The sequence below is a fragment of the Rana temporaria genome, chromosome 1 (assembly GCF_905171775.1).
Source record: "Rana temporaria chromosome 1, aRanTem1.1, whole genome shotgun sequence".
Lineage (NCBI taxonomy): Eukaryota > Metazoa > Chordata > Amphibia > Anura > Ranidae > Rana > Rana temporaria.
In genome coordinates this window covers 659,369,003-659,391,019 of record NC_053489.1, presented here as the reverse complement: position 1 = coordinate 659,391,019, position 22,017 = coordinate 659,369,003, and the positions used below count along the sequence as shown (strand labels likewise).

Below are 22,017 nucleotides of genomic sequence, written 5' to 3'. Positions count from 1 at the left end.
GGTACCCACATGCATCTCGTAAAGTCCGCCCCAAATCGCACAGTGCTGCCTCCCTGGTGCGATTTTGTAGAGGAGTCAGGTGACTTTTTATTTTTTTTGCACATTTTCCACACCTTGAAATGAATGGGCCGCCCTACAGGCTACTTGCGGTAATGCACGGAACACATGCGCTCTGTTGCACCTGCATAGTGTGAGTCTAAAACGCATCCCCATAATGGAGATAAAACATCATAAAATAGCGCAGATTGCAACATTTTCTTGTAGCGAGCGACGCAACATGTGTGCGGTGCGACACATCACAATTTGCGCCGAAAAAATAAATAAATAAATTGCAAGGCCCGGATTCAGATACATTTTCGTATCTATCGGCGGGCGTAACGTATCTCAGATACATTACGCCGCCGTAACTTAGGGCGCACGTTCCATATTCAGAAAGAACTTGCGCCCTAAGTTACGGCGGCGTAGTGTAAATGTGTCGGTGTAAGCCCGCCTAATTCAAATCTGGATGATGTGGGCGTGGTTTATCTAAATTTCTTGTGACCCCCACGTATTTTAAGTTTTTTACGAACGGCGCATGCGCCGCCCGTGAACGTTTCCAAGTGCGCATGCTCCAAATTACGCCACAAACTGTCAATGCTTTCGACGTGAACGTAACTTACGTACAGCCCTATTCGCGAACGACTTACGTAAACGACGTAAAATACGACTCTGTTCGTGTGTTTCCGATGTCCATACTTAACATGACTTACCCCTGCTTTATGAGGGGTAACTTTACGCCGGAAAAAAGCCTTACGCAAACGACGTAAAAAAATGCGCCGGGCGGACGGACGTTTCTGAATCGCTGTATCTACCTAATTTGCATATTCCTCGCGTAAATCTACGGAAGCGCCACCTAGCGGCCAGCGTAAATATGCAGCCTAAGATACGACGGTGTAAGAGACTTACGCCGGTCGGATCTTAGGGAAATCTATGCGTAACTGATTCTGAGAATCAGGCGCATAGATACGACCGGCCGAACTCAGAGTTACGACGGCGTATCCGGAGATACGCCGTCGTAACTCGTCTCTGAATCCGGGCCCAAGTCTTTAAAATTGAATAAGCGAATTTGTGCGTCGAGCAGTAGGTGGCGCTGGACTCCTTATAGACTATGGTCAGTGCGACGTGATCACGCGTCGCGTTTTGCACCTTTTTTGCCACAATTTTTCACTCTGCGCCACCAATAGTTTATGGAGAGCGCTGTCGGTTCTCATCTCAATGCCGCCATGTGGTGCAGCAAATATAATTTTTTGGTCATTTATGGTTGAGTATCGGTGATTGTAAGCTCTAATGAGCGTGATCCCTCCTGTATTGAATTGTATTGTGACTGTACTGTCTTCCCTGATGTTGTAAAGCGCTGCGCAAACTGTTGGCGCTATATAAATCCTGTATGATAATAATAATAATTGGATTGTTCCCACGTTCATCTGCTGATAATAAATAGGATCCTCCAATGATGGGAGGTCAGAGTTATGTAAGAGGCAGTGATCTGTGTGGAGTACACAGCGCCATCTGCTGGTCATCACTGGAAATGACGCTCCACACTGACCTCCAGTGATGTAATCATTTCCCACCAATGACATCAACTTCACTCCGGACTCTTTGCAGCATCGCCATCTACTGTCCATAGAGAGGTACAGCAAGTCCTCACCTCCTAGGCAGACTCCTGAAGAAGAGAGCGATCAAATAACACAGAACTTCCCATCCAATCGATCAATGGTGGCAATACATGAACGATCGAATTTCTATTACTTCACTTCTAATCCATTGATGGTGGGTATTCATGAACGATCGAATTGCCACGACTTCCCTTCCAATCAATCGAGGCCATTCATGAACGATCGAATTGCCATGACTTCCCTTTTAATCGATCGAGGCCATTCATTGACGATCGAATTGCCATGACTTCCCTTCCAATCGATCGAGGCCATTCATGAACGATCGAATTGCCATGACTTCCCTTTTGATCGATCGAGGCCATTCATGAACGATCGAATTGCCACGACTTGCCTTTCAATCGATCAAGGCCATTCATGAACGATCGAATTGCCACGACTTCCCTTCCAATCAATTGAGGCCATTCATGAACGATCCAATTGCCACGACTTCCCTTCCAATCAATTGAGGCCATTTATTGACGATCCAATTGCCACGACTTCCCTTCCAATCAATTGAGGCCATTTATTGACGATCCAATTGCCACGACTTCCCTTCCAATCGATCAAGGCAATTCGATTCATGAACGATCGAATTGCCACGACTTCCCTTCCAATCAATTGAGGCCATTTATTGACGATCCAATTGCCACGACTTCCCTTCCAATCGATCAAGGCCATTCATGAACGATCGAATTGCCATGACTTCCCTTTTAATCGATCAAGGCCATTTACAAACGATTGAATTGCCATGACTTCTCTTCTAATCCATTGATGGTGGCCATTCATGAACGATCGGATTGCCAACGACTTCCCTTCCAATCAATCGATGGGAGACATTCATGAACGATCGAATTGCCGTGACTTCCCTTCTAATACATTGATGGTGGCCATTCATGAACGATCGGATTGCCACAACTTCCTTTTCAATCGATCAAGGCCATTCATGAACGATCGAATTGCCATGACTTGCCTTCCAATCGATCGATGGGAGACATTTATGAACGATCGGATTGCCGTGACTTCCCTTCTAATCCATTGATGGTGGCCATTCATGAACGATCGGATTGCCACGACTTCGCTTCCAATCAATCAAGGTCATTCAGGAACGATCAAGTTACCATGGCTTCCCTTCTATCGATCGATGGTGGCCATGCACGAATGGCTAAATAGCCAAAACTTCCCTTACCTTCCAATCGATCGATGGTTGTCATGCACTCTTCAATAAACTATCAATTAATTTTTCTGATCGATCTCTCCCAATACGAAAGATCAATCTGTAGTTGAGAACCTGTTAGATCGACGTGACACCCACAGGGAAGTGGATTTTGATCGATAGTTGAGATACAATCGTACGTTATCGATCGGTTACCACCATGTAATCTTATCATCTGATCGATCGAAATACAAATTGAATTCATGAACTCAGCATTGCTAATCGATGCAACGGGATCGACAATTTTCCACCCTGGCTGATCGACTCTCTGAGTCTAATCTAATAGTGGCCATTAAATCCAAAACGCACCGTGTCAATCAATATGACGCACACGGGGATATCAATCGATAGTTGGAAGAGACGATCGGTAAATTGTTGATCGCGTCTCACCGTACATTCCGAAAATCTGATCGAGCGAAATGATAGCGCTGCTGATCGATGCGATCGGTAATTTTCTGCCCTTGTCGATCAACTCAGTTTGACTGAATCTGATGTAACGGTGGCCATGCATGATTTGATCAATTTATTTTCCGATCGATCTCCTCCAATAAGAATAATCGATCTATAGTCTACAACCCATTCAATCGATGTACCCCAGATGGGGAAGGTATCGATCGCATCTCCGTTTCCACCATGCAATCTCATAATCTGAAAATACGATCGTATTCATAAACAAAGGGGTAGATCCACAGACAACGGCGCATTATTGCGCCGGGCGTAGCGTATCTAAGATACACTACGCCGCTGTAACTTACTTTTTTTGGTTTGAATCCTCAACGATTTCGCGCCGTAAGTTACGGCGGCGTAGTGTATCTCTCGCGGCGTAAGGGCGCGGGATTCAAATGGAAGTAATGGGGGCGTGTTTTATGTAAATACGTTGTGACCCGACGTAAACAACATTTTTTTTTTAACTGCGCATGCGCCGTCCGTGGGGGTATCCCAAGGCGCATGCTCGAAATTTAACCGGAACAAGCCAATGCTTACGACGGTGACGTCGTTTTACGCAAATTCCTATTCGCGAACGACTTACGCAAATGACGTAAAAAATTCAAAATTGTACGCGGGAAGGACGGCCATACTTAACATTGAGTACGCCTCATAACAGCAGCTTTAACTATACGCCGGAAAAAGCCGAACGCAAACGACGGAAAAAAATGCGCCGGGCCGACGTACGTTCGTGGATCGCCGTAAATAGCTAATTTGCATACTCAACGCGGATTTCGACGGGAACGCCACCTAGCGGCCGCCAAAAAATTGCAGCTTAGATCCGACGAAGTACGAAGACGTACGCCTGTCGGATCGATCCCAGATGCCGTCGTATCTTGTTTTGTGGATACAAACTAAAGATACAACGCGGGAAATTTAAAATTACGCCGGCGTATCAATAGATACGCCGCCGTAATCCTTTTGTGGATCTGCCCCATAGTATCTAATTGATCGGAAGGAAAGTTTGATCGCTTTGCATGGATCAGGTGATCAGTTACTGATCGTCTGTTCCAACTATCCATTGATATCCGCTTCCCTGTGTGTGTGTCATATCGATCGACTGCGTTGTCGACTATAGATCGATTTTTACTATCGGAAAGGATCGACCGAAAAATAAATCAAATATCAAAGCACGTGTGGCCACCACTTTCCGATTTAATTAAAGTGAGTCGAGCGGTGAGGGCGGAAAATGATCGATCGTTTTAAATTGATTGGATCAGTTATTGACTTTGCAGTGATCGGCCAGCACTGAGATACTTCTATCATGAATGCCACCGTATTTCGATCGATCAGGTTATGAGATCAGGTTTACCGCTGTCTAATCTCATAACCTGATCGATCGAAATACGGTGGCATTCATGATCGAAGTATCTCAGTGCTGGCCGATCACTGCAAAGTCAATCCATTATTTTCCACCCAGGGCTGAATGACTCTGTTTGATCGAAGCCTTGACTCTAAATCGATCGGAAGGGAAGTCATGGCTATCTCATAGTGTGCCCGATCGTTTTGATGGAATCACGCGGCGATCAGATATGGAAATCGAAAACGCGTACGGCCAGCGTTAGTCACGATCGTGTCCGTGATCAAAATCCACTTCCTCGTGTGTGTGTGGCACATCAGATGGAATAAGTTGTTGAATAAAAGATCGATTATTCCTATCGAAAGAGATCGATCGGAAAGAAAAACTATCATTTACTGAGGTGGGGGGCGTTAGAATGGGCTCAGCACGAGGGCGCGTACATCTGGGCCAATGAACCTCGCCGCATGGCGCCACAGCGCGCTGGGGTGCGCAGAGCTGAACCAAGAGTCGTTTTGTGATATTTCAATAAAGTTAAAGAAAAAAAAAGAGAAATAAAAGTAAACCGTAAGATACATTGTAACAACATAGAAGCATTTGTGCAGGATGAGCGCTGGAAGAGAATAAATCCTGTATCCTCAGCGCCATCTAGTGGCCAAAATACAGTATAGCTCCCCACTGAGGTCGCTTAGAAAACTATACTGCATTTTGGCCACTAGATGGCGCTGACAAGTACATGCAGAAGTGTCCAATGTCACCTTAATTGCTGTAGGAGATGAATGCCTGTACCCTCGGCGCCATCTAGTGGCCAAAATGCGGTATAGTTTTCTGAAATACCGCAGTGGAGAAACTAGACTGCATTTTGGCCACTAGATGGCGCTGAGGGTACAGGCATTCATCTCCTACAGCAATTACCGTGACGTTTTGTTCAGCTTGCACAAAGGCTTCTGACGTTCCTGCAACAAAACCAACCACATCCTGAGTAGAAAAGCCTGTCCCTTGCCGGCAGCTGCCTGTCTGGAAGCAGTGGTCTCTCTGCAGAACTCCTGCTAAGTCAGACCTATAGTTCACATAGAGAGACATTTTATAAATGGACCCCCCTAAGTGTTCGATGTCTTACAGTTCATTTTCTTTAACCACTTCCCGACCACAGAATGGCACGTACAGGCATATGGGCGTACATGTACGTCCCCGCCTTTCCGCGGGTCGGGGGTCCGATCGGGAAAACCCCCGCGTCATGCGGCGGTCAGATTCCCGTGGGGAGCGATCCGGGACGATGGCGCGGCTATTCGTTTCTAGCCGCTCCGTCGCGATCGCTCCCCGGAGCTGAAGAACGGGGAGAGCCATATGTAAACACGGCTTCCCCGTGCTTCACTGTGGCGGCTGCATCGATCGAGTGATCCCTTTTATAGGGAGACTCGATCGATGATGTCAGACCTACAGCCACACCCCCCTACAGTTGTAAACACACACACAGTGATCCTTAACTCCTACAGCGCCCCCTGTGGTTAACTCCCAAACTGCAACTGTCATTTTCACAATAAACAATGCAAATTAAATGCATTTTTTGCTGTGAAAATGACAATGGTCCCAAAAATGTGTAAAAAAAAAAAAGGATTTTTTTTTTATATATATGTTTTTGGGGGATATTTATTATAGCTCTATTTTTGTTTATAGCGCATAAAATAAAAACCGTCAGTTAGAAACACAGAGGTCACACTTAACCCCTTCAGCGCCCCCTGTGGTTAACTCCCAAACTGCAATTGTCATTTTCACAATAAAGAATGCAATTTAAATGCATTTTTTGCTGTGAAAATGACAATGGTCCCAAAAATGTGTCAAAATTGTCCGAAGTGTCCGCCATAATGTCCCAGTCACGAAAAAAATCGCTGATCGCCGCCAATAGTAGTAAAAAAAAAAAAAGAATTAATAAAAATGCAATAAAACTATCCCCTATTTTGTAAACGCTATAAATTTTGCGCAAACCAATCGATAAACACTTATTGCGATTTTTTTTACCAAAAATAGGTAGAAGAATACGTATCGGCCTAAACTGAGGAAAAAAAAAATTATATATGTTTTGGGGGATATTTATTTTAGCAAAAAGTAAAAAATATTGCATTTTTTTCAAAATTGTCACTCTATTTTTGTTTAAAGCGCAAAAAATAAAAACCGCAGATGTGATCAAATACCACCAAAAGAAAGCTCTATTTGTGGGAAAAAAAGGACGCCAATTTTGTTTGGGAGCCACGTCGCACGACCGCGCAATTGTCAGTTAAAGCGACGCAGTGCCGAAACACAAAACCTGGCCTGGGCGTTTAGCTGCATTTTGGTCCGGGGCTTAAGTGGTTTAACCCACACGTGTTTTTTTTTACCTTTTTATATTCCTTTATTTTGACTTTTGTCATTTACAAATGCAGCAATTTAGAAATCAGATGAAAAGTTTAGCGCCGGGAAACTCTTTTTGAGAGATACAAAGTTCATTTTATATACAACTATAGAGATCAGACTAAAATGAGGGACAAATGAGGGACAGAGGGACATTGCTCCAAATCAGGGACAGTCCCTCGAAATCAGGGACAGTTGGGAGATATGGGACAGAGGGAGATACCAAACCACATAAGTGAACAAGTTGTAGTGACCTTAAACTACCACTAGATGCCAGCATAGATCAGAATCATAGTAACCAGACCCAGTTCAGCTGATCTTTCCCCAACTGGGGAAGAGAGGAGACTGGGGAAATGCTTTCCCTTGCCTGCAGCAGACTGATGACATCATCTCAGCCTAGGCAAATTCTCAGAGCTGGATCTTTTAAATGAGAAAAGATAGAGCTTTTTCTGGAAACGTATCTTGCAGATATCTCTTGTGGGATGGAATTTATTCATGGTGACTTGTATAACTTACTGACAGGTCAATCTTTATGAGATCAACCCACTGAAATGCCCATACGTCTTCTTGAAATCCTTTAGCGTAGCGGCAGAGTTGGTGTCTCGTGCCGGGGGTGGCGGGGTGACGCATTGGCATGGGTGAGCGGAGAGGGCGCCCCGGGCAGGCTGATCTATATTCTTACCTGGATCCCTTTAAATGATTGTTCCGGCTGCCTCTCTGAATCAGTGATACATGAGACAGGAGCACAAATAACACGGAACGGCGTAAAACGCTCAAGTGGCTGACAAGATTATTGACCTTTCATGGTCAGCGAGTTCCCCTCCCGATAGGGATGTGAATGTGATGAGCAGTGACAAGGAGAATCGCGCCGATTGTCCCCGAGTGCCGGGAAATGGACCTGACATTAACCACCAGAGCGGGCACAGGCACGCCGACAACCGGACTCACCGCTCAGCCACTTCCCCCCCCAACGCTATAGGCAGACGTGCGGCTCTACACAGGGAAATACCGAAGATCGGGTGGCAGACTCCGGCCAAACGTAAACATTTTTGCATTTAACCACTTAAGGACCGTCTAACGCCGATATACGTCGGCAGAATGGCACGGCTGGGCACAATCACGTACCTGTACGTCGCTTTTAAGAGCCCAGCCGCGGGTCGCGTGCGCGCCGCCGGCAGCACGCTCGCGACCCGGTCCAAAGCTCTGTGAGCACGCCCCGTGGACCCGATTGCCGCCTGAGTCACGCGATCGCGTCACAGGAGCTAAAGAACGGAGAGAGGTGAGTGTAAACACACCTTCCCCGTTCTTCTCTGTGGCAGTGACACTGATCGTCTGTTAACTGATATGGGGAACGACGATCAGTGACGTCACACCTACAGCCAAGCTCCCTTAGGGCACACTTAACCCCTTAGCGCCCCCTAGTGGTTAACCCCTTTACTGCCATTGTCATTTTCACAGTAATCGGTGCATTTTTATAGCACTTTTCGCTGTGAAAATGACAATGGTCCCAAAAATGTGTCAAAATTGTCCGATGTGTCCGCCATAATGTCGCAGTCATGAAAAAAAATCGCTGATCGTCGCCATTACTAGTAAAAAAAAAAAAATATTAATAAAAATGCCATAAAACTATCCCCTATTTTGTAAACGCTATAACTTTTGCGCAAACCAATCAATAAACGCTTCTTGTGATTTTTTATATATTTTTTGGGGATATTTATTATAGCAAAAAGTAAAAAAAATATTGAATTTTTTTCAAAATTGTCGTTCTATTTTTGTTTATAGCGCAAAAAATAAAAACCGCAGAGGTGATCAAATACCACCAAAAGAAAGCTCTATTTGTGGGGAAAAAAGGACGCAAATTTTGTTTGGGAGCCACAACGCACGACCGCGCAATTGTCAGTTAAAGCGACGCAGTGCCGAATCGCAAAAAGGGGCCTGGTCCTTTACCTGCATAATGGTCTGGGGCTTAAGTGGTTAACCCGCTGAGGGTCCCTAATTTCTATCTTGGTTCTCTTCCTGTGCAGCTACTTCCTGTTATCCTTATTTCTGTAATAGGAGTGGTTGAGGTTCCCCATTGTGGTTTAACCACTTCCATACCAGGCACTTACGCACCTTCCCGCCCAAGCCAATTTTCAGCTTTCAGCACTGTCGCACTTTGAATGGCAATTGCGCGGTCATGCTACATTGTACCCAAACAAAATTGGCGTCCTTTTTTCCCCACAAATAGAGCTTTCTTTTGGTGGTATTTGATCACCTCTGTGATTTTTTTTTTTTTAAATACGTTTTTATTTTTTTCTGTTAATTTTTTTGTAAATAAGTAAGTTTTCTCTTTCAATTACGGGCACTGATATGGCGGCACTGATGGGCACCGATGAGATGGCACTGATGGACATCGATGAGGTAGTACTGATGGGCAAAGATGAGGTGGCACTGATTGGCGGTGCTGGTATGCGGCACTGATGGGCATACATAGGCGGCACTGATGGGCACACATTGGCGGCACTGATGGGCACTCATGGGCGGCACTGATGGGCACTCATGGGCGGCACTGATGGGCACTCATAGGCGGCACTGATGGGCAATCATGGGCGGCACTCATAGGCGGCACAGATGGGCACTCATGGGCGGCACTTATTGGTGGCACTGATGGATACTTATGGGTGGCACAGATGGGCACTAATGGGTGGGCACTGGGCATGGATGGGCACTGTGGGGTGGCACTGATGAACACTGTGGGGCAGCACTGATTTATCCATGTTGCCAGTCAGTGCCCATTTGTGGGCACTGATTGGCATATTTTTTATTTTTTACTGCTTTTTTTTTTGCCCTTCCCTGGTGGTCCAGTGTGGCGATCCGAGGGGGCGCTGCGCTAATAAACAATCGGCGCGAACCCCCCCTGTCAGGAGAGCCGCCGATCGGCTCTCCTCTACTCGCGTATGTCAGACGCGAGTGAGGAAGAGCCATCAACGGCTCTTCCTGTTTACATCGTGATCAGCAGTGATTGGACACGGCTGATCGAGTTGTAAAGAGTCTCCGCCGGAGGCTCTTTACCGAGATCGGAGATGCAGGGTATCAGACTGACACCCTGCATCACCGATCGGCGCGCGCGGCATGAAATCCTGCAGGACGTCCAGTCAGGATTTCAGAACCACTTCCCGGACGTAAATCCCCTATGGACCAGGCGGGAAGTGGTGTAATGATGTGTAGCTGTGAGGGAGGGGCTTCTGTGGGAGAAAGCTTGCCTTATGATTGGGTGGTGAAAATGCTTCTGGTGTGGCATGGAGGTTCATTTATGTTATGTGCAGACCAAAGGACAACACTTTGATTTGCATATAAGCACTCATTTGTGAATGAAGCCTACATTCGCTGTTTGCAGGCTTCATAAAAAACTGGTGTATTTCAAATGCTGCCTTGACATACCCACCATAGACCCAGTCTGGTCACTTGCTGACTTGGCACCACCCACAGTCTGCTTAACAACTTTGCGTCTGTGCTATAGTCGAATGACGGCTACAGCGCGGATCTGCTTTGCTGGGAGGTCATCAATAGACATCCTCCCCTTTGCACGCTCCCCGCGCGCCCCCTGCAGAGCGCGCTGTGATCACCGAGTCACTGAGACTCGGGTGATCACAGATCCGAATAAGGGGCCGATCCCTGCCTCTTACCACGTGATCAGCTGTCAGCCAATGACAGCTGATCACATGATGTAAACAAAAGCTCGGTAATCGTTTTTTTTTCTCATTACGCTAACCCCTTAATGGCCGCCGCACGACTATTTACGTCCGCAAAATGGCACGGACAGGCAGAAGGGCGTATATATACGTCCTTGCCTTCTAGCAGGAGGGGGGTCCGATCGGATTCCCGCGGGGAGTGATCAGGGACGACCGTCGCGATCGCTCCCCGGAGCTGAAGAACGGCTTCACTGTGGCGGCGTATCGATCGAGTGATCCTTTTTATAAGGGAGACTCGATCGATGACGTCAGTCCTACAGCCACACCCCCCTACAGTTGTAAACACACACTAGGTGAACCCTAACTCCTACAGCGCCCCCTGTGGTTAACTCCCAAACTGCAACTGTCATTTTCACAATAAAGAATGCAATTTAAATGCATTTTTTGCTGTGAAAATGACAATGGTCCCAAAAATGTGTCAAAATTGTCCGAAGTGTCCGCCATAATGTCGCAGTCACGAAAAAAATCGCTGATCGCCGCCAATAGTAGTAAAACATTTTTTTTTATAAAAATGCAAAAAAACTATCCCCTATTTTGTAAACGCTATAAATTTTGCGCAAACCAATGTTTTTATATATGTTTTTGGGGGATATTTATTATAGCAAAAAGTAAAAAATATTGATTTTTTTTCAAAATTGTTGCTCTATTTTTGTTTATAGCGCAAAAAATAAAAACCGCAGAGGTGATCAAATACCACCAAAAGAAAGCTCTATTTGTGGGGAAAAAAGGACGCCAATTTTGTTTGGGAGCCACGTCGCACGACCGCGCAATTGTCTGTTAAAGCGACGCAGTGCCTTTGGGCATTTAGCAGCATATTGGTCCGGGGCTTAAGTGGTTAATCACCGGCTTTTGTGCAAGGTCCCGAAGAGGAAGAGGCACATCCGCCTCATCTGTGCCCACCAGTACTGCCTGCCAGTGCCACCTGCCAGCCATCAGTGCCCATCACTGCCAGTTATTAGTGCCCATCACTGCTAGCTATTAGTGCCACCTATTAGTGCCAATTCTCAATGACCACCAGTGCCACCTATCAATGCCCTTTAGTGCCACCACTCAGTGTCACTTCTCAGTGCCCACCAGTGGCACCTTATCAGTACCCATCAGTGCCGTCTTATCGGTTCCTATCAGTGCAGCCTATCGGTGCCCATCAGAGCAGCCTCATCAGCATACATCAATGAAGGAGAAAAATTACCTGTTTGCAAAATTTTATAACAAAATATAAAACGGTTTTGTATTTTTTGTAAAAAATAAAATCTTTATTTTTTTAACAAAAAATAAAAACGGCAGAGGTGATCAAATACCACCAAGAGAAATCTCTATTTGTGGGATTTTTTTTTTTATAAAACTTTCATTTGGGTACAGAGTTGTATGACCGCGCAATTGTCGTTCAAAGAGTGAGAGTGCTGAAAGCTGAAAATTGGCCTGGGCAGGAGGGGGGTTTAAGTGCCTGGTGTGCAAGTGGTTAATTCCTCAATGAGACACAGAATTTGAATCTGATGTCATTTTACTTCAGATAAGTGCAGGAGAGTGGATGTTTTTCCAGTCTTTTGAGGAGTAGGAAGACAATAACTTTCCTAAGCCCTGTCTCTGTGAAGAACTAACACTGACGGAAAATGGAAGAAATATGGAGGGTCTAGAAAGGGTTGAACTAACTAGTACTAAACAGGGGAGGGGAGGACAGAGGGTGATACTTAATTGCATAAGTAAACAAGTTGTAGTGGCCCAAAACTGCCACTAGATGTCAGCATGCAACAGTAACCAAACACAGTTCAATACAATAACAAATAGGTGAAACAATACACATACAGGAGCTGCTGTTGGTGTTCCTGATACACAGAGCAAAACTTAGCTGTAAAACTGACAGCCAAGCCCTGGAGGTCTTTGCCACCAGCTACAGCCACACCACTGTAGCACCCAAGGTGTGTTCGGATCTATCATTGTAAGAGCGATTGACTCTGTTGGGCTGCGCTGTTTTGGCAATGTCCATAGCTCCCAACTGTCCCTCAGGGCCGATCCTGGAAGGGATGCACCGGGTGCACTGCACCCAGGCGCCGCAGAGGTGGGGGCGCCAAAGTGCTACTCTCCCTCCTCCTCTCCTTGTGTGTGGGCAGGCGCGCTAGTGTGGGCACAACCTCCCAGGGGAAAACTGACCACCAGAAAACCTCTTCCTCAGCCCCTACTGAAGCCTGCCCAATCTACCATCCCAGCGTCTGTGTCTGTGTCACGGCTCCTCCCCCATGGTTGTTTAGCAGCAGGAAGCTGTGGACAGCGGAGTGGTGGGTGAAGGTACCATGGTGCCCAAGTAGGGAATAAAGAGCATGGGTGAGAAGAAGGAGAAGGTGGCAGATGAGAGGACCAGAAGGGAACCGGTCACAGAGCCACTGGTGGGTTGCATTGGATGGGCACTGATGAGGCTGCAATTGGTGGGCACTGATGAGGCTGCAATTGATGCATAGATCTCTTGTATTTCCGCAGTCTCTGACCATCTTCTGTATCATGTCTGAAGTCTCTGACCATCTTCTGTATCATGTCTGCAGTCTCTGACCATCTTCTGTATTATGTCTGCAGTCTCTGACCATCTTCTGTATTATGTCTGCATTTTCATGACCATCTTCTGTATTATGTCTGCAGTCTCTGACCATCTTCTGTATTATGTCTGCAGTCTCTGACCATCTTCTGTATTATGTCTGCATTTTCATGACCATCTTCTGTATTATGTGTGCAGTCTCTGACCATCTTCTGTATTATGTCTGCAGTCTCTGACCATCTTCTGTATTATGTCTGCAGTCTCTGACCATCTTCTGTATTATGTCTGCAGTCTCTGACCATCTTCTGTATTATGTCTGCATTTTCATGACCATCTTCTGTATTATGTGTGCAGTCTCTGACCATCTTCTGTATTATGTCTGCAGTCTCTGACCATCTTCTGTATTATGTCTGCAGTCTCTGACCATCTTCTGTATTATGTCTGCAGTCTCTGACCATCTTCTGTATCATGTCTGCAGTCTCTGACCGTCTCCTGCAGTATGTCTGAAGGCTCTCTCTAACAGACGCCCTCTCTAGAGCACTTACTGTTAAGAGATCATGGGAGGATCCCAGGGTAATGAAGACTCCTTAGGGGAGCATCTCTGAGTTGGGTCGTTGCCACAGAAACATCTGTAAAAGGGAGGAGTTATTAAGATGACCACGCCTAAGCAGGGGCGCCAGAAATATTTCTGCACCCAGGCATCTGTGACCCTAGGATCGGCCCTGCTGTCCCTGATTTTGAGGGAATGTCCCTGATTTGGAGCAATGTCCCTCTGTCCCTCTTTCCTCCTCATTTGTCCCTCATTTCGCTCTGATCTATATAGATGTATATAAAATGCACCTTTCCCGGTGCCTAACCTTTCATCCAAATTCGAAATTGCTGCATTTGTCAATGTTAAAAGCCAGTATAAAGCAATAGTAGCAGTTAAAAAAATAAGGCCTTGTGGATTCAATTAACCTTTTTTGGTTATTTCTCTTTTAAGGGGTGTCACAGGGGGCGTGTCCTATGCCCACATTCCTTCATTTATTTTGGACCTCCAGCGCACAGAAGAGCAAAACTGGACTATGATGGGATGCAGGAAATGTAGATCAGGAGCAGGTCAAGGGCAGGTCAAGAGGAAGTCAACTGTAGCTCAGGAGGAAGTCAACTGTAGCTCAGGAGGAAGTCAACTGTAGCTCAGAACAATTTTCCGGCAGATCGGACAGGTTTCCAGCGGACAAATGTTTCTTAGCATGCTAAGAAACATGTCCGCTGGAATCCTGTCCGTCGGACATGTTCGGTCGTCTGTACAGACTCACCGGACATGTCCGATCGTCCGCCATCCCTCGCATGCGTCAAAGTGATTCGACGCATGCGTGGAAGCATTGAACTTCCAGGGCCGCGCACGTCGCCGTGTCATCGTCGCGGCGACGGCGTGGCCACGTCACCGCGTATCGTGTCCGCGCGGATTTCTGTTTGATGGTGTGTACAGACCGTCTGTGTGTACGAGGCCTAAGGAGGAAGTCAACTGTAGGTCAAGACAAAGTAAACTGCAGGTCAAGAGGAAGTCAACTGTAGGTCAGGAGGTGATCAAGTGCAGGTAAGGAAGAAGACAACTGTAGCTCAGGAGAAGGTCAAATGCAGGTCAGGAGGAAGTCAACTGTAGCGCATGAAGAGGTCAAGTACAGGTCAGAAGGAAATCAAGTAGTTTAGGAGAAGGTCAAGTACAGGTCAAGAGAAAGTAAACTGCAGGTCAGGTGGAAGTCAACTGTAGGTCAGGAAGAGAGCAAGTGCAGGTCAGGAGGAAGTCAACTGTAGGTCAAGAGAAAAAAAACTGCGGGTCAAGAGGAAGTCAACTCTAGGTCAGGAGGAGATTAAGTGCAGAAAAAGGAGGAATCCAACTGTAGGTCAACAGAAAGTAAACTACAGGTCAGGACAGGAGGAAGTGAACTGTAGGTCAATAGAAAGTAAACTACAGATTAGGAGGAAGTCAACTGTACCTCAGGAGCAGGTCAAGTGCAGGTAAGGAGGAAGTCAACTGTAGTTCAGGAGAAGGTCAAGTGCAGGTCAGAAGTAAGTCAACTGTAGCTCAGGAAGAGGTCAAGTACCGGCGGTCAGGTGGAAGTCAACTCTAGCTCAGGAAGAGGTCAAGTACCGTTCAGGAGGAAGTCAACTGTAGCTCAGGAAGAGGTCAAGTACCGGTCAGCAGGAAGTCAACTCTAGGTCAAGAGAAAGTAAACTGCAGGTCCGGCGGAAGTCAACTGTAGCTCAAGAGAATGTCAAATGCAAGTCAGGAGGAACCCAATTGTAGCTCAGGAAGAGGCCAAGTACAGATCAGGAGAAGGTCAACTGAAGGTCAGGAAGAAGTTACCTGTCCCTTGGCATGTCCACACCAGTCAATGTACTCCAAATGATCTCTGTTGTGTCTCAAACTGATGTCAACAGCAAGCAAAATGCACCACCAAGCAAGCCTTATTACCCTTTAAACACAAGCCCAAACCCCGTTGACACACAGACCCTATACAGCGCTGTGTGCTGGATGTTTCTATTATGTTTTTTTAGTGTGAGAACTAAATCATCACAAAATCCCCTGGAAGCCACACAAACGGTAATTCAGCGGCAGGAAGTACACTGTAAAAAAATATCACGTTTTGTTACCTTGTTGTCTGCAAATTTCTACTACCAGGTGGGATCAGTATAAACGTGAGAAAAAGAAAAGTATACTAATAACTAAAGCATTATCTTATCCGGTGCAGGTCGAGTGTTTAATGGTTCCGGAAAACCCATCGATAAGGGCCCAACTGTGATGGCTGAGGACTTTTTAGATATCAACGGTAAGATAAATTGTCTCTGTTTTTTGGGATAACATGATGTCGGGACAAAATACAGAACACAGCGTGGCTTCCTAAATAGCTTGCCACTCATACAAAGGAAAAGAGTAAGGGTGGCAATGTAATAGGAGCTCCAGGCTCAGTACTGGTATTACTTAGGGCTGTCTTAATGAGAGGGCACACCTGGGCACTGTCCAGGGGCCCCAGCTGCATGAGGGGCCCCTGCACTTTCCCCAAAGCAGATGGTCCTTGAGCCCACACTGCCCTGAAATTGGGGGCCCCCTTGATGGCACTGAGAGTGATAGATGCAAAGGGGAGGCAGTCTGCCTCCTACCTACTTAGGGCCAGATTCTTGTATAATCCGCGGCGGCGTAGCGTAAGCCATTTACACTACGCTGCCGCAAATTACTGGAGCAAGTACCGTATTCTCCAAGCACTTGCTCCGTAATTTGCGGCGGCGTAGTGTAAATGGCCCGGCGTAAGGCAGCGTAATTCAAAGGGCGCGGCTTGTATTTAAATTAAGCGCGCCCCCCGCGCCGATCGAAGTGCGCATGCGCCGGGCGGAAAAATAGCCCAGTGCGTATGCTCCAGCTCACGACGGAAAACGTCAATGACGCCGACGTGAGCGTCATTGACGTAAAGTCGCATTCGCGGACGACTTAGGAAAACGACGGAAACGACGGAAAAAGCCGACGCTGACCCGACGCCATACTTAACATGGCATACGACGGACCTTCGTAAACTTGCCCCTCATATAGCAGGGGCAAGTTTACGCTTACCGAAACGTCGTAAATTCACTGCGTCGTCCGCTCGTACGTTCGGGAATCTCGCGTAAATAGCTAATTTGCATAGACGACGGGGAAAACGACGATGCGACACCTAGCGGCGGGAAAAAAAATAGCATTTAAGATCTGACAGCGTAAGAGCCTTACGCCTGTCAGATCTAATGGGTATCTATGCGTAACTGATTCTAAGAATCAGTCGCATAGATACGCCGGGTCAGATTAGGACTTACGACGGCGCAAATGGCGTTGCGCCGTCGTAATCCTTTTAAGAATCTGGCCCTAAATGTCTGTTTACCTGCACTGTCATCATTGTAGGGGCCCCAGAGCATCACTTTGCCCAGGGGCCCATGATGCTATTAAGACGGCCCTGGTATTACTGTCTACAAGGGAGTAACTACAGATCATGGGGCCCCTAACAAACTTATGATGGGCCCCCAGCAGCCTTCTCACTGTCATTGATCCTAACATAAAGTGCGTCTACTAGTCGTATTAGCAATATTAATGACCTTCCCAATATTGTATATAATAACATAACTGTTAATACAAACTTTAAACAACTCTCAGTTTTTAACTGGGGAGACAGTCTGGGATTTTTGAAGACTATGTTACGCATACAGGGTTAGTTTCGCCCGGAGATTTCTGTCTGATGGTTGTACACACCATCAGACAGAAATACGCAGGGCGTGGCCGCGCCGTCGCCGCGACGGTGACGCGGCGACGTGCGCGGCCCTGGAAGTTCAATGCTTCCACGCATGCGTCGAATCAGTACGACGCATTCGAGGGATGGCGGTCGGTCGGACGCGTCCAGTGAGTCTGTACAGACGACCGAACATGTCCGACGGACAGGTTTCCAGCGGACAGGTTTCTTAGCATGCTAAGAAATTTTTATCCGCTGGAAACTGTCCGATCCACCGGACAATTGTCCGCTCGGGCCTACACACGACCGGATCTGTCCGCTGGAACTGGTCCGCGGACCAGTTTCAGCGGATCGATCCGGTCGTGTGTACGGGGCCTCAAAGGGTCGGACATGTTCTTCATGCTCTGAACGTGAATTTGAAGATCAGTCCTCTGGTCTCTCGATAGTTCACTGGAAAGCTCTAATGCGATCGGAAATTCTAACAAGAAAACCGTGGATTTTTTTCGGGCGGAATTTTGGCTCAAACTTGTGTTGCAACACACAGTCACACAAATGTTGTCTGAAATTCCGACCGTCAAGAAAGCGGTGACGTATAACACTACAACGAGCAGAGAAAAATTAAGTTGAACGATTCCGAGCATGCGTCAAATTGATTCCGAGCACGCGTGTTTATTTGTGCATCGGAATTGCATACAGACAATCGGAATTTCCAACAATAACTTTTCCAGTTGGAGAATTTGAGAACCAGCTCTCAAATTTTTGCTGTTGGAAATCCCGACAGAAAATGTCCGATGGAGCCTACACACGGTCGGAAATTCCGACCAAAAGCTCACATAGAACTTTTTTTTGTCGGAAATTCTGATCGTGTGTACGCGGCATAACAGTATACAGGCCCAGCCACACTCTCTTGGACCTCTGCTCAGAAAAGAAGGGAACCAATAGGAAACCGTTATTACATTGATGGGTGACAATCCTGGCCAATCAGATAATCGAAGAACGTACATTGGTTCCCTCACTGTTGACCAAATGTCAGGGAGTGAGGAACTAAAATAAGACATGTGCATTCGTTTTTGTCTGAATGCATTTTTGTCTGAATTTCAGGGATTTTCGAGGACAGGGTTGAGAACCACTGGAATAGATAACTCCCACTGAGATATTTAGTAGACATGTGCATTCATTTCCGTCCGAATTTTCGGGGATTTTCGCGTTTGTTTTAAAAAACTATAAAGAGCATGCAGAATCCGAAATCTGAAAGATCCGACATAAAAAAAGCTTTATTTTCATTTTGTTGCGACAGCAGTTCAATATAGATAGAAGATTCAACATGACGGTGACGATAGCGATCTGTGTCTATCGAATCTGCGGTTAAATGTGCCTAACCTAAGGCCCCGTACACACGATAGAATCCATCCGCAGATAAATCCCAGCAAATGGGTTTCTGCGGATAGATCCTATGGTGTGTACACGCCAGCGGATCTGTTTCCGCGGAGAAATCTCCTCTGGGATGGATTCCAGCAGATCGAATATTTGTTGTGCTGCACAACATATCCATCTGCTGGAATCCATTCCAACGGATGGATCCGCTCGTCTGTACAGACTTACCGGATCCATTCGTCCAAAGGGATTCCCCGCACGCGTCGTAATGATTTGACGCATGCGTGGAATTCCTTATATGACAGCGTCGCGCCCGTCGCCGCGTCATAATCGCGGCGACGGCGCGACACGTCATCGGCAGAGGATTTCCGCGCGGATTTCAATGGGATGGTGTGTACACTCCATCCCATCGAAATCAGCGGATATCTTTGAGAGGATTTATCCGTGGAAACGGTCCGCTGGACCGTATCTGCGGATAAATCCTCTCGTGTGTATGGGGCCTAACTCTATTAGTCCAAGATTATTAGACATAGAGAGAAAAGATTCGACATTATAGAGGCATGAAGATTCGACGAAGCAGCTAAAAAAATATGATTGCCGCGAGCGGACATAAATGGTCAAATGCTCCACCCATAGGCTATAGAAGAATTCTAATGTTGGTTGACTAGTAATAACAATTAAAAAATATAATTATTTCTAGTACTACAATTCTATTATAGCTTGTGGGCGGAGCATTTGACCGGAAATGTATGATTGCGGCGTCGTGCAGTTTAGCTGCTTTATCGAATCTTCGTAGATTGGACACCATTAGCCTTCAATGACAGATTCGACCTTAATTAATTCAGATTTTCGAACTAACGCATTTTTTAACGAAACAAACTTAATAAAAATGAATTTCGGGAGTAACTAAATAAATGTATTTTTCGGACGAAAACTAAATTCCGAAAACAGAATAGTTCAGTGTGCACATGTCTAAGAACTATGGGGCTTGTGCATGGACATTTAGACTGTGTAAATGGTGATTGGCCCTAAGGACCTAAAGTGAACTTAAAGGGGTTGTAAAGGTTCGTCTTTTATTTTCCAAATAGGTTCCTTTAAGCTAGTGCATTGTTGGTTCACTTACCTTTTCCTTCGATTTCCCTTCTAAATGTTGTTTTTCTTTGTTTGAATTTCTCACTTCCTGTTTCTTCTCAGTAAGCTTGCCCCCATCATCCGAGTGGTGGAAAGTCAGTCAGAACACCTTACTGAGGAGGAACAGGAAGTGAGAAATTCAGACAAAGAAAAAAAACATTTAGAAGGCACTAGCTTAAAGGAACCTATTTAGAAAATAAAAAAATGAACCTTTACAACCCCTTTAAGGCTTAAATTGAACCTGTCACCCATTTAAAACTGAAGAGTATTAGGTCTGCCAACAGATGTTATTGTATTATATTTTCTGTACTCCTGAAAATGGTTTCACCTGCTGGTAAGTGATTGATTTTCCTAGATTCAAGGCCAAACCTTGCTTAGCTGCCCACCATCATCCTTGTTCAACCGGAGTTTTATCCACTAAGGAAATCTTATTCTTTTCATGAAACTTAAGGCCAACCAATCAACCCGTACGGTCGGACCTACCCAGAGGAAATGATCCAGACTGGAATCTCACCAATAGACGTCATGAACAGCATTGCCCGAGGACAGAAAATCCCAATCTTCTCTGCGGCGGGTCTCCCCCACAATGAGGTAATGTTGTGGAAGTTACATTGGAGGCTTTAAGTATGAAGAATGCGGCATGGTGACACCTAGGTATTCTAGTTGGTTTTAAAAAACTATAACAATCCGAAAGATCCAACATAAAAAATGCTTTATTTTCATTTTGTTGTGACAACAGTTCGATATAGATAGAGTCGACATGACGGTGACAATAGCGATCTGTGTCTATCAAACCTGCGGTTGAATGTGCCTAACCTAACTCTATTAGTCCAAGATTATTCTACATAGAGAGGAAATATTCAACATAGAGAGAAAAGATTCAACATTATAGAGACATAAGGATTCGACGAAACTGCTAAAAACATACGATAGCCGCGAGCGGACATTTATGTTCAAATGCTACGCCCATAGGCTATAGAAGAATTCTAATGTTGGTTGACTAGTAATAATAATTTATAAATATAATTATTACTAGTTATACAACATTAGAATTCTACTATAGCATTTTGGGGGCAGAACATTCGACCGGAAATGTACGATTGCGGCGTCGTACAGTTTAGCTGCTCCGTCGAATCTTCTTAGAACATTCAACAGACACCATAAGCCTTCAAGATTCGACCTTAATTCGGATTTTCGGGGGCGAATGCATTTTTTAATGAAACAAAATAAATAAAAACAAATTTCGGTAGTAACTAAATTAATTAATTTTTCGGACGAGAACTAAATTCCGAAACAAAATATTTCAGTGTGGACATGTCTAATATTTAGTGACAGCCTCAGTTTACAGGAAGTTGGTTGAATGACTCTGGCCATCGTTCAATCAAAAAAGTGACCAGGAGGTGTTTTTGTGGCGTTGGCAGCGATGTGCATATTGCTTAAGGAGCTGCAACTTTTTATTTTTTAAATGTCTGGGTTTGCTATTAAAAAAATATATACAGTGGGCCAGATTCTCAAAGGCGTTACGACGGCGCAACACCATTAGCGCCGTCGTAACACCTCATCTGGCACCGGGTATCTATGCAACTGATTCTCAGAATCAGTTGCGCATAGGTACCCATTAGATCTGACAAGCGTAAGGCTATTACGCTGTCAGATCTTAAAAGTAATTTTTTTTCCCGCCGCTAGGTGTCGCATCGTCGCTTTTCCCCGTCGTCTATGCAAATTAGGTAAGTACGGCGATTCCCGAACATACGCGAGGTCGACGCAGCGAATTAACGTCGTTTGCGTAGCGTACCCGACGCGTAAGGTTGCCCCTGCTAATTAGCAGGCGCAACCAATGTTAACGATGGCCGTCGTTCCCGCGTCGAATTCAATAAAAATTACGTCGTTTGCGTAAGACGTCCGCGAATGGCGCTGGACGCCATTTACGTATACATCTAGGCAAAT

The 22,017-nt window shown here is 45.8% G+C and overlaps 1 protein-coding gene across 1 annotated transcript in view; it reads left to right on the top strand.

The window, feature by feature from the left end:
- The window catches only part of ATP6V1B1 (ATPase H+ transporting V1 subunit B1), a 131,207-nt gene that overhangs the window by 81,787 nt on the left and 27,403 nt on the right, over positions 1-22,017 (top strand). The window contains exons 5-6 of the mRNA XM_040335526.1: positions 16,069-16,146; positions 20,522-20,661. Coding sequence (XP_040191460.1) covers positions 16,069-16,146; positions 20,522-20,661 — 218 coding nt within the window. The remainder of the gene's footprint in view (positions 1-16,068; positions 16,147-20,521; positions 20,662-22,017) is intronic.